We start from the raw sequence: 13,887 nt of genomic DNA, 5'->3' as shown, positions 1-13,887 counted from the left end.
CAACCCTTATGTTCTTATTCATCCCCAAGATCTAAAGTCCCACAGTCTTTACATATAAAAAGTTTAAACAAAGTCTCTTAACTGTGGGCTCCACTAAAATACGTTCTTCCTTCAAGGGGGAAAAATATCAGGGCACAGTCACAATCAACAAGAACCAACAAGAACAAACCCCTGTTGCCTCCCCCCTCCTCCTGCTTGCCACTCCACCCTCTACCACTTATTGGCCCTGGCATTCCCCTACACTGGGGCACAGAACCTTCACAGGACCAAGGGCCTCTCCTCCCATTAATGACTGACTTGGCAATCCTCTGAGACTGCAGTTCTTGCTAGTTGTTAGCATAAGGAAAGAAAAAGAAACGTGTTCTCCCACGCTAGGTTTGGTGTTTTTGTGTGAATTAGAGTTTAAAGCAGTATTCCGTGTAAACTAAGCTACAAAAAATATCAGTTTCTATTCATTTTCAAGGATAGATGAAGGGCAAGAGAGGCTCCATATATTATAAACAAACTTCAGGACTGTAACTACTAATTGTTTTTGTTTTGAGTATCACAAACTGAAGTTACTAGCCTTGCTTGTTTATTTTTAGTTTTTTGAAGCAGATTTCCTCTGTGTAAGAACTCAGGCTGTCCTGGAACTCTCTCTGTAGACCAGGCTGGCCTCACATTCACAGAGATCGACCTGCCTCTGCCTCCCAAGTGCTGGGATTAAAGGCATCTGCTGTCATGCTGGGCTACTGGGCTTTTTAAAGGTCGACTTTTTTTTTCCTGTTTTGACTTTACTTGTGCTATGACTTAAACACTGGAGACCTTGCACATGCTAGCTAAATGCTCTACCACTGAACCATATACACAGACCACTTGGTTTTATACTTATAAACTAACACAATTGTTTTCTTTGATTATGAAAGGCTGATGAGGTGATATATTTTTTAAACAGAGATAATCACATTAATTTCTTCTTTTTCACAGTGATAAACTTGCTTTTACATAGTGCTAATAAGTCTTTAACCTTTTGCTAAGAAAATCAACCCACAGGATTAATCATTTCAAAATAGCAAAGTACTTAGAACAATGTTCGGTACAGAGTAAATGCTCTACATAGCTCTTAGTGGTTTAAATAATTATTGCTATTTTTATTGATTGATTCCTTTGAGCCAAGGTCTCCCCAAGTGACCTAGGCTAGGCAAACCTCAATGATTCAATGGATTTTCTCGATCTCAGCCTGGGGCAACTGTGGGGCTCCCCCCCCCCACTCTCTCTCTGATTATCTCCTATTTAAAATAAATGCACCCGGGCTCTTCTCCAACTTTGGGCTGGCAACATTTTCCATAAGAAGGAAAAATTCAGACCTGCTATGTTGGAAACAAGCCCCCTACAGGAAGCAGTCAATATTTTCTGTCAATTCTTTCTGCAATCTTTCCTTCTTAAATCATATGCCTCTGCACTGCTCTGGGTTGGCTGCTTGGCCCGTGCAGGACTCACTTTGGGGTCAAAAGACCTTAAGTACTTACTGAAGATTTTGAGAGAAAGTTGGTAAGGCTTAGGGAAGGAAGAGCCACAGATGCCACCAAAGAAACTAAAAAAGATGCATAGGATAAGAGTGGCTATTACCTTCTGAGTGTAATAAACAAGGAAATTGTATCCAAATGATAAAACAACTTTGTCCTCAAGGACAGCATAACTCAGAGAGCTCATTAGGATCACAAGTGAGCCTTGAAAAACTTCATTGGGCAGCCTAGCAGAGTCTTGTGCTGGCTCTGATTTCCAGGATGCCTGTTAAGCCAAAGCCTATATGCCAACGGTTTTGTCATCCACTCCAGTAATGTCTTCCCCGAGTAGAAAGAAAAATGCAGCATCTGATGTATGAATTTTCCTTTTTTTAAATATTATTAAATTTATTTATTCACTTTACAACTCAATATCAACCTTTCCTCTTCTTCCAGTACCCCAAGCAAGTGCTTCCCCATTTCAACTTCCGTGAAGCCCCACTCTGTATCATATACCACACCCACACTCTCTCCGAACACCCACCCACCTAAACTACCCTCCACCCCTTCCCCCACATCTCAAGTATGTACAGGATGGGGGCATCCTCTCCCACTGAGGCCAGACAAAGGTATCCTTTTAGGGGTGCAGGATCCAAAGACAGACAGGCATGCAACAAGCTCATGGACAGACAGCCTATTTCAGTTGTTGGGGGAACTCCATAAAGACCAAGTGGCACATCTGCTACATGTGTGCTGGGAGGCCTAGGTCTAGCCCATGCTCACTCTTTGGTTGGTGATTCAGACTCTGGGAGCCTCCAAGGGTCCAGGTTAGTTGACTCTGATGTATGAATTTTTAGTGCTCTTAACTTTTTTTTTCTTTTTTAAAAGAAATAGTTATAATGAGATCTGGTGCCCTCTTCTGGCATACAGGCATACATGCAGGCAGAACACTATTATTAATGAAGAATCTTGTTTATAAAAAGGAAAGAAAAAAGTTTTAAACTAAGAGACAGAATAAAATGTTATGGAACAAAATTTGACGTTGGCTGAAATGTGTTTAGAAATATTTGGAAGGAAGAATTGGGAATATAGCTCAGTGGTAAACACAGACTCAGGCATCAGTACCACAAAAACACACATTTAACAAATTTTAATTACTTTCCACATCACTCACAAGCACTGTTTCCCATATGTATGAAAGAGATTAGATATTTTACCACAAAGATATTCTTATTGCATTATTCTACTCTTCATATATACATGTATATATATGTATACATATATGTACATGTATATGAATATATAGTGGATTTATCATTCAGCTAGAATCATGATCATTGAAACAACTTAATTTGTTAGAAGACTGCAGTGCATAAAGCAGATACACACAGAACAAGAAATGCTGTACTTTCTGTGTTCCTCTGAAGCAGCTATAACAGGTTTGGGCCTGGCAGTGGTGACTGGCATGCTTGGGACGAGGAAATGCACACCTGTCCAAGTCCATGTTTTTTTTCTTTTTTCTTTTGTTTTGTTTTTTTACAAAATAGAATGAACTTCACAATTAGGAAGACTAACTTTTTACTGAGTTGATACTTTTTTTTATTTTTCCTTCATTCTGTTTTGTTTGAGCAAGGGTTTTGATCAGTAAACTAAGCAGACTTTGAACTCCTGGCAATTCCCCTGCTTTCAACTCCTGAGTGCAGGGATTATGAATGTGAACCAGCATGCCTTATTTTTGCTTTGTTGTTGAGACAGGGGCTCACGATGGCTATAGCATAAAATTTCTACTTTTGAGAACACGGCATTAAAACTAGAGGAAGCAGAAGTGCATGGTGGCACACGCATTTAGGCTCACAAGGCAGAGACAGGAGATCTCTGAGTTCAAGGCTAGCCTGGCCTACAGAATGAGTTCCAGAATAGCGAGAGGTATACAGAAAAACCTGTTCTCAAAATCCACCACACACACATGTGCGCACACATACACACACACACACACACAGCCTGGGGAAAAAAAAAACTAGAGAGGACATGATTTTTAAAAGCTAAACGCACAGTATTTTCCTGAACAAAATTATGTTTATAGAGCCAAAGTTGGGATTTGAGAATGGTAACAGGATAATATGGCTGTGATAATCAATAACAATACCCATTACAGAAAGTCCCTTTTGTGCTGTGCTTGGTGGCACATATGTAATCCCAGCACTTGGGAAGGCAGAGGCAATTACAGCTAACAAACCAACAACAGAAAAGCCCCGTTCTCTTAGTGGATTCATTACAAAAGGGCTTTGCCTGAAGCTTGCCTGTCATTGCATGGGCTAGACTGCTCCAGTCTGCACTCACTACTGTACTCTGTGAACTTCAACTAAAGGTGACCTCTCCAGGGAGGAGAGTGACAGTGTCCATGAGTCAGCGACACTTAAGCCTATGACATGGTTATGTTCTGTTCAGCGATCCTTTTGTTTATGGTTCCACTTTAAGGGAGGTTCTAAAGGCATTTTAGCAAAATCTCATGACCCTGAAGGATGGCTCAGCTGGTAAAGCATTTGCTCAGCGAGCCTGCTGACCTGAATTTGATCGCCAGAGTGCATGTAAAGGTGGAAGGAGGGCTGGAGAGATGGCTCAGTGGCTAAAAGCACTGGCTGCTCTTCTGGAGGTCATGAGTTCAAATCCCAGTAACCACATGGTAGCTCACAACCATCCGTAATGAGATCTGATACCTTCTTCTGGTATCTGAAGACACTTACAGTGTACTTACGTATAATGAATAAATAAATAAATATTTTTAAAAAAAAACAGGTGGAAGGAGAGAACCAGCTCCTCAGAATTGCTCTCTGACCTCCACATGTGTACCCCCTTCTGATAACAATAGTACATTCGATTTTTTAAGGAAAAAAAAAAAAGAATGTTTAGCAAGTTGCCGGACTTATTCCTAGTTGACAGTGGTAAATTGAAGTATGCACTTTGTAAACAGGGGGAAATTGTGGAAGGAGACAAGTTTGAGAATAGCAGAAGTATAGAGACAGATTTTTAAGGATGCTCATTCATTCACATTATTAAACCAGGATAGAAAGCTTACATGTGGTGCTGGAGAGATGTCCTAGTGGCTAACAGCACTATCTCTTCTTCCAGAGGACCGGGGTTCAATTCCCATGCACCCACCAGGCAGCTCACAACCAACCATCTGCAGCTCCAGCTCTAGGAGATCTAGAACCTTCACAGATAGACACGCAGACAAAACACCAATGCACATAAAATAAAAAATAAATCTTTTCTAAAAAGCAAAAAAAAAATTATTTTAAAATATTAACATGTTATCCAGGTTCTGCAATGGGAAGAAAAGCTGAACTCAACTGCTTAAATAGGACAATGACTGAAAAGCCTTTTATGACTGTGTGTCCTCCTCCATCTCCTTCACATTACTGAGGTGAAACCCTGGCACTTGCGTGGACAAGGCTGCTCTGCCACTGATCTGTCTTCACAGCTCCAATTTCACTTTTAAAAAAAAAAAAGATTTATTTATTTTATGTGTATGAGTACACCATTGCTCTCTTCAGACACACCAGAAGAGGGCAGCCGTTACTCCCCATACCCCTCCCCCTTTCTTGAGGTAAAGATTTCCTGTGTAGCCCTAGCATCCAGGAACCCCTTATGTACGTCCAGCCGGGCCCAAACTTGTACAGATCCACTTGCCTCTGTCTCCTGGGTTCTGTGATTACCAATGTGCCCACCATGTCCTGACTTTGTTGTCTACGTTCTTTCTTATTTTTTAGAATAGTTTGTTGAGTCCGCCGCTTTAGGGCAGTGGACTGTGCCGCAGCAACAATATTACCTACTTCCTGCTTACTGGCCTTGAGAATCATCTGTGCCACCAGCCGATGTTTGTCCCTTATTACTCTGTTGCTTTTAATTGAATGAACTCTGAGCTACCACATTCTACCACAAAATGTTTTGTTTTTTTTTTTTTTCAGTTGAGTCGTACATTTTTGTCTATAGGTCAGAATTGTGGCTGAAGAAGGGGCAGTCAATCCGCCTCTTCGAAGAATAGAGCAAAGCTATGCTTCCCCATGGGAAATTAACCTGTGCCTTTGAACTATGCTTTTTTTTTTTTTTTTAACGTAAACGTGCATTCAATGCATGCAGCACTGAATGTGTTTAGCCAGTGTGTGAAATGGACGCTTCATCTTTAGTAACAGTCCTGCAGCCTTGCAAAAACCCAAGCCAGTTTCCCTCTTAACACTCACGGCCTGTGGAGAACACTGTAGGGGATGAACAGGTACAACGGAGTTCAGTGTGCTTGTTCTTGTGCCCACTTGAAAACTGAGTCAACAAGCTTGTTTTCATGAACAGATTTTCCAAGAGGTGAAGAGCAGTGATATCGCTAAAACCTTCCGCAAAGCCATCAACCGGAAGGAAGGGATCTGTGCTCTGGGAGGAACTTCGGAGTTGTCCAGTGAAGGGACCCAGCATTCCTACTCAGGTAATCGTGACATGGGTGCGCCCAGGCGAGTACAGTGCACTGGGCAGGTACATGCTCTCAGGCCCTAAAAAAGCAAGTTTCTCTAATTAAATATCCTAAGTAGTCTTGGTGACATAGTTGGTTCTTGGGTCACATATTTGTCAGAAAGCTATGGCAGACATTGGTAAGATACAAGAGTGTCGGACTATAGTGTTTATTACAGTGGAGGTGTACAGTAAGATAAATTCAATTTTTATATATTTTGTAACTTCCCTAAAGATCGGTTAACCTGTTCTTTTGTTTCTTACTAACTTATTAATCAATCCCTAATGGCCACTGTGTTGCTTCCACATCTTTGGGTACTCCAAGAGAATGAGCACATATTTGTGAAGCATTATCTCATAGCAGCACTATGTAACAAGTGTAGGGTTTAGGGGCACCAAATGATTACTACCAGAGAGTATGAACTGATCTCTTGCTTACTTTATATAATTTTAGAGGAAGAAAAATATGCTTTCGTTAACTGGATCAACAAAGCTTTGGAAAACGATCCCGATTGTAGACACGTCATTCCCATGAATCCAAATACTGATGACCTGTTCAAAGCAGTTGGTGATGGAATTGTGCTCTGGTAAGAGGCTAGTTTGGTTTTGTATGGAGATTTCCAAAGAGAGTTCTCCACAGAATAATGTATTTGGTTATGTGTCTGGTTATTTGGCTGTTTGATGCCAAGGGGAGGGGGGCAGAATTGCCCAAGTTTTGTCTCTTTTCATTTAATATCTAAATCTATGTGTAAAACTAAAAGTCAACCACAGAGTGGGGGACCTCTTTTATAGGGTAGAACTTTTGGCTTCCAATTTCTCCTCATCACTGAGAAAGCAGAACATTACATTTTTTTTTCAAACGTAAGTGTGTCAGTAGCTATTTATTCTGAAGTACCTCGGCTTCCAACGGGAGAAAAGGAAGCTAGCCTTCAGTTCTAACTCTCAGTGATCTCCTTCTGCAAACTGCTTTTGTTGCTTTAGCTGCGTCAGAAGTAATGTAAGATTATCAACACATCCATTGCGGCTCCTGTTCTCAGAGATGGTTTTGCCACACTGTTCTAAAATATGCTCCATTGTAAGTTCTGGGTTCCTATGCAAGCCTTCCCACTCAGTAGCTGTGTAGATGGGGTCCAGATAGTCAGAGCCTTTTATGTCTCAGGGCAACCAGGGCTACACATAGAATCTCTGTCTCCAAACAAAACAAAATAAAACCAAAAAACCCTCAAAATCTTAGCATCACACACACATACACACGCAGACACATACACAAAACAAAACCTAGATTCAGGTTGTATGTATGTGTAGGTATATGTATGCATGTATTTGTGTGTATACATTCATATGTGTTTTGGAATATTAATAAAAATTAGTTTTCAGACCTCGTCACCCCAATATGTCATTACATTTTATCTAATCTGCAGTTTGGACATATATATGTTTTATGGTCAACATGATAAATGTCATGTTGCATTTTGTAATTTTTTATTTTGTGTTTAGATTCATGGGTTTATGTATAACACAAAAGAGTGCATACAATCCCCTGAAACTGGAGTTAACAACAGGCATTTGTGAGGTGTTCAGTGTGGCTGCTAGGGACCAAACCTGGGTCCTCTATGAGAGCAGTAATTGATCTTAACCCCTGGGTCATCTCTTCAGCCCCAAAGTGACTGCATTTTTTTTATTTTGCATGAAAGATAGTTTATAATAAGCTTTAACATTCATGAAGATGTATTCAAGTGTTGTTGTTAGAGACAGGATCTTATATGTCTCAAGCTAGTCTCAAATTAGTATATAGTCCAGGATGGCCTCGAACTCCTGATTCTTTTACCACCATGCTCTAGTGCTGAGAATATAGATTTCTCTATGTCCTAGTTAAGTGGTGCTGGGGATTGAACCCATGACCTCATGCATGCTAGGTAAGCACACTACAAACTGAGCTACATCTCTGAACTTTGGGGAGGGAGGATGAGATAGGGGGTTTCTGGGGGAGGGGTGGAGGGGAACCAGGAAAGTGGATAACATTTGAAATGTAAACAAAAAAAATACCCAATAAAAAAATAAAACTAAACCAACATTTGTTTGTTTGTTTGTTTGTTTCAGCAAAATGATCAACCTTTCAGTTCCTGATACAATTGATGAGAGAGCAATCAATAAGAAGAAGCTTACACCCTTCATCATTCAGGTGGGCGGTGTTCTCTACTCTCTCTTCCATGAACTATGATTTGAAACAGAGGCCAGAGACTGTGTTCTGCTGGCTGGCCTTTAACCTTCAGAGCAGCTCTGAGTGTGGAATGACCATTGATGTTTTTATACAACGAGCTGGGACTCTGAAAGGCTTGCTGGGCTGGCTGGAAATTCACACTGGCACTGTGGTGTTGCTCCATATTGAACTCACAACCCTGAGTGCCTTTCATTGCCTATTGAGTTAAGATATCACCAAAATGAACAACATGATTTAAGCTCTTGCTTAGCTGGTGTGGATAAAGGAAGGAGCATGATTGGTCTCCCCTGAATGAGTAAGTAGATTAGTACAGGGAAGTCCCATCAGGCCGGCGTGGCCTTGGGTTGTACAGATTGGTCATTTCTAGAACCTGGAAGTGTGCCATCTGCTGCTGGACTCCAATTCAGGCAATTTTAGAAAAATATCACCATTCACTTGGATATATTAACTTTGGTTACTTGACATTTGTTTGGTTTGGTTTTGTTTGGTTTTTCGAGACAGGGTTTCTCTGTGTAGCCCTGGCTGTCCTGGAACTCACTCTGTAGACCAGGCTGGCCTCGAACTCAGAAATCTACCTGCCTCTGCCTCCCAAGTGCTGAGATTAAAGGCGTGCGCCACCACGGCCTGGCTCCTTGACTATTTTTTATTTAGAGTCAGCATAATTCAAAAACAACCAGATATTTTTTAAAAAGGTTTACTTCCTGTAGGATTCTGCAAAAAAGAATATGAGTGAGGCTTAGAATAGCTGTTGCTTTGCTTCTTAACGCTGAACTCTGCAGTTTGTTTTCTGTAAATGTGGGTGGATGAAACTAATATGTCGTATTAACTTCTCAACTTAGTGGTATTTGCAGTGAAGGCTGAAGTGGACTGGGTGTGGGAAAAAATGGTCAAGAAGTGTATAATTTGGCTGTCTTGCAGGAAAACTTGAACTTGGCACTGAACTCTGCTTCTGCCATTGGGTGTCATGTTGTGAACATTGGTGCAGAAGATCTGCGGGCCGGGAAACCTCATCTGGTTTTGGGACTGCTCTGGCAGATTATTAAGATTGGCTTGTTTGCTGACATTGAATTAAGCAGGAATGAAGGTAATGGAACACAGTTGTTCTTTTGAAAGATGTGTTTTGTTGATTTCTACTTTCTCTTCATGAAAATTGCCAGGCTTACACATCACTCAGTTGAGCAGATGGTAACTAGAATGAGTCCAGAGCTATTCAGGAAAACAACCCATACATACACCTCTGTTCTTTATCTGTAGCTAACATGACAGTTCACATTTGATTTTACTATAAAGACACAAAAACACAGAGAGGTTGATATTGGGTGCCTTCCTCAGTCTTTCTCTACCTTAGAACTCTGTGTGTGTGTGTGTGTGTGTGTGTGTATGTATGTACATCATCCTCCAGCTTATTAATCCAGCTATCCAAGCTGGACAATGAGCCTCAGGGATCCTTCTGTATCCCAACACTTGGATTACAGGCGAACACCACTGCACCCAGGTTTGTACAAGTACTGGGATCCAAACACTGGTCTTCATACTCATATAGCAAGTGATTTACCAAGCTCTTCACTCCAGCCCCAGGCTTACTGAGTCAAAGTCTGTCACTAAATCTGGAGCTTGTCAATTTGGCGAGAGTGCTGGCCAACAAACCCCAAAGACTGGCACACCTTCCACCCCACCCCACCCCACCCCTGCTTCCACTTCTGCAGCTCTAAAGAGTACAGACTTGTGCTACCACACCTGGCTTTTGACATGGGTGCTAGCAATTGAACCCGGATCCTTGTGGTTTCACAGCAAGCCCTGTACTGACTGAGCCGTATCTTTAGCCCAGAGTTTGATGACCTGGAAACTAGGTCTCTGTTACCAAACAAAGTATCCAAAGACTGAAATGAGGTATGATGCTGCGTGCTTGTAATCCCAGCATTTGGGAGGTTGAGGCAGGGAGATCATGAGCTTGGAGCAGCATGGACTTGTCTCAAAGTAAAACAGAGAGAGAGAGAGAGAGCACTCGAGTGCTTGGCATGACCACTGTCGTATGACATACTGACTGAGGCATTTCTGTCTACAAGCACTGGCCGCTTTGCTTCGAGATAGTGAGACTCTGGAGGAGCTCATGAAACTGTCTCCAGAAGAGCTTCTGCTGAGATGGGCCAACTTCCATCTGGAAAACTCAGGCTGGCAAAAGATCAACAACTTCAGTGCTGACATCAAGGTAACTGTGCAAAAAGCCAGAGAGCATTCAGGGAGATACGATGGCTTCAGAGATTGGATCCCATCTTAACAGAGACAAAGAGGATAGGGTATCACCAGGCCCTGTTGTCTCTCATGTTTGGAGACAAGGTCTTGCTCAGATCTGCTATGTAGTGAAAGATGATGTGAGTCGCCATACTCACATTTTGCGAGGTGTTCAGGATTAAATCCAGGAATTCCTCCATGCGAGGCAAGCACACTACTTACTAACTGAGGCCATTTTGATTTTTTCACATGTGATTTGACTCTGTAGCCCAGGATGGCCTACAGCTCACTGTGTCAGCCAAGCTGGCTTCAAAACTGCAATCTTTCTGCCTCTGCCTAAAAACTATATACAGGCATATGGCCAAGTGCCTAGTCAGTGGAAATCTTTGATTATGAAGCCTGCTTTGAATATTTTTGAAAAGCAAAGAGTTCTTGCATCTGTTGATCATGGGAAGCCTTAACCTCAGTCCCCATCACTATGAGAGAAGGGGGAGAAATGAGCTTGTTTTGTTAAGTGTATTCTCATCTTAAAGGTGAAATGCTCTCTTGCCAACCATATGTGTTTCTTGTTTAAGCTTTTCTGTATTTCAACTTTTGATTTAACATATAATAAATATAGCAGATGTTGTTTTCCATAGGTTGCTACTCATCATGCTTTGTAATGCCATAATGTGTTCATTTTCTCTTTCCCTATGCTTCCTGGATTTCTGCTCTCCTATTTCATGCTTGTTTTTCTGTCAAGCTTATTGACTTCAGTAATTCAGTGAAGGTACAGAAATACTTAATAGCTTTATTGGGTTGATGGCATCAATAAATTGTAAAGTCGTAACAGTCAACTTCAAAGAAAAAAAAAGAAAGATCTCTCAAATAAGAAGATAGAGAAGAATGCTTTATGTTATCACAAAAACTCATCCAAATGTCCTCATCACCAAGGGACAACAAGATGCAGCTACTCTTGGTAAATGTGATCACACTGCTATGTTCAATTCTTTTCTAGGATTCTAAAGCCTATTTCCATCTGCTCAATCAAATTGCACCAAAAGGACAGGAGGAAGGGGAACCACGGATAGATATTAACATGTCAGGTTTCAATGTAAGTATACATACCTTTTCAAATTCTAGTCTTTTACCATTGCGTGTTTCTTCACCACCCCCCCCCCCACCTTTGGATTGTTGAGACAAGCTCTTGCTACATAACGCTCTAACCTGCTATGTAGAGCAGGCTTGTGTAAGACTCATAGACATCCACCTGCCGTTGCTTTCTCTGTATTGGGTCTAAAGATATCGTGCTGCCATTCCCAAATAATTTTGCATAAATTCTATCAAAATTTCTGTGTAACTTCATGTAGCGCTGTTGACACTTTTAAGATGTTTCTTAGAGGATGTCATACATGTCACTCACAGGAAAGTATCCTGATTTATTTAGAGAACATGTGAGTTCCATAATTTTGATGGTACTGGATTTTATGAATGACATAAGCATTCAAAGAGACTATGGGGAAATAAGCATTTCCCCTGGCTTATTCCCCATGGTAGGAGTAAAGGGCCAGTCCATGGATTAAGAGAACTACCTGGGATAGCTTGTCCTCTCTCGAAATATAATTAGTCATACTCCGAGGTCTATCAGTTCATTTGAAATCAAGCTGAATTGACAGTCAAGATGAACCATCCCACCAGCAAATCCTCCATGTTTGATGCTATTATACTCTATCCCTTTGGATAGTTGTCCACCAAAATCCATCCAGGATTCCTCTACTGGCTTTAGAATTTGATCTGTCTGCTTAGTATTTAAATTCCTACAAAATATTACCTATCTATCTCAGTCTGCTCCAAAAACCTCTTCATATAGCTGTATTAGACTGGTCCAAACACCCCTCCCCTTTTCGTTTGTCGAGGCAAGGGTTCTCTGCATAGCCCTGACTGTCCTGAAACTCAATCTGTAGACCAAGTTGACATTAAACTCATAGAGACCTGCCTGCCTCATCCGCCTCTGACTTCTATGTGCTGGGATTAAAGGCATGTGACATAACCACCCAGCCCAAACATCCTTTTTAACTCCAAGCTTATGCTTGCAAGTTTTTTCAGATATGTTCTTTAAGTAAAAAGTTCAGGGTCTGGAGAGATGGCACCGCTGTTGAAAGTGCTTGATTCTCTAGCAGAGACCAAATTGCTGTTCCCTGACTCACAACCTGTAACTCTAGATCCAGGAGATCCAAATGCCCTCTTCTGCTCAGGCATGTGGAGGTGAAAGAGATAATAATTAAAAAATAAAAAATAAAAAACAAAAAAAACACCATTGTTTGAAAATAAATTACTTTTCTGAAAGAAACTAACCATATTTAAAGTTAAATCTTCGAAGGAAATGTGGATGAAAAGTTGGTACCAGCTTTTATTCCTTCTGCATTTTGCCATGAGAGGTAAACTCAATGGAATGCTTTATTCAGTTCTTAGATGTACTCTCGCCCCACCTTGTGGAATTTACAGGTACTACATATTCCTCATGTTTTTGCATTTGAAACCAATTTTGTAAGTACCATGTGTTTGCTGAAAGTACTATCCTTTACCCAACCTATGGATTGGATACACACACACACACATATATGTGTGTATATATGTATATATACATATAAAAATATATATGTGGCCTTTAAAATATGTCTTCTTTTACTTCAACAGGAAACAGATGATTTAAAGAGAGCCGAAAGTATGCTTCAACAAGCAGATAAATTAGGTTGCAGACAGTTCGTTACCCCGGCTGATGTTGTCAGTGGAAACCCCAAACTGAATTTGGCCTTTGTTGCTAACCTCTTTAATAAATATCCAGCACTAACTAAACCTGAGAACCAGGATATTGACTGGACTCTGCTAGAAGGTAACTCAAAGGTCCTCTAATTCTAATGTGCAGTCTGTGACATACAACCCCGGAGGCCACAATGATTTCGTTCCTACCCACTGAGTTGCTTTATCCATTTGGCTTTTGAGAGAATATGTTAAAAGTAGCTGCTGAGTGAGAACTGGAAATGGATGGATGGAGGTGGTGATAGAAGCAATATATGCAAATTAAATAATCTAGTTGGGGAATGTGGCTCAGTGCCAGAGCTCTTGCCTAGAACAGCCACCACTACAAAAGAAAATTTAAAAAAAAAAAAAGAAAAAAGGAAAAAAAGAAAAAAAAACAGACTCATCTATCATGAGAACACTTAGTAAACAAATGTTTTGCTTCAATGTTTAGTGCCATTTCTTCCCTTTTTTGTTTGTTTTGTTTTGTGTTTTAAACCACGTGATTTATTTTGAGAAAAGAATCTCTTGTTCCGTTTCTTTGAGTTTTTTTTTTAACCTAGTCATCTATTTGGGACAAGCATTTAATGTGTTTCCAGTTGTACTCAAACTTACTACATAGTAAAGAATGACCCTAAGTTTCTACTCCTCTTGTCTCCAAGTGCTGGGATT

The 13,887-nt window shown here is 40.8% G+C and overlaps 1 protein-coding gene across 1 annotated transcript in view; it reads left to right on the top strand.

The window, feature by feature from the left end:
• The window catches only part of LOC116078659 (plastin-3), a 79,223-nt gene that overhangs the window by 62,835 nt on the left and 2,501 nt on the right, over positions 1 to 13,887 (top strand). Inside the window, exons 4-10 of the mRNA XM_031354340.1 lie at positions 5,832 to 5,961; positions 6,439 to 6,571; positions 8,085 to 8,166; positions 9,124 to 9,289; positions 10,272 to 10,414; positions 11,435 to 11,530; positions 13,114 to 13,309. Of these exons, the coding sequence (XP_031210200.1) occupies positions 5,832 to 5,961; positions 6,439 to 6,571; positions 8,085 to 8,166; positions 9,124 to 9,289; positions 10,272 to 10,414; positions 11,435 to 11,530; positions 13,114 to 13,309 (946 nt within the window). The remainder of the gene's footprint in view (positions 1 to 5,831; positions 5,962 to 6,438; positions 6,572 to 8,084; positions 8,167 to 9,123; positions 9,290 to 10,271; positions 10,415 to 11,434; positions 11,531 to 13,113; positions 13,310 to 13,887) is intronic.

Source organism: Mastomys coucha, chromosome X (assembly GCF_008632895.1).
Source record: "Mastomys coucha isolate ucsf_1 chromosome X, UCSF_Mcou_1, whole genome shotgun sequence".
Taxonomy (NCBI): domain Eukaryota; kingdom Metazoa; phylum Chordata; class Mammalia; order Rodentia; family Muridae; genus Mastomys; species Mastomys coucha.
The sequence above is the reverse complement of the archived record's forward strand: the minus strand, read 5'-3'. Positions and strand labels throughout refer to the sequence as shown.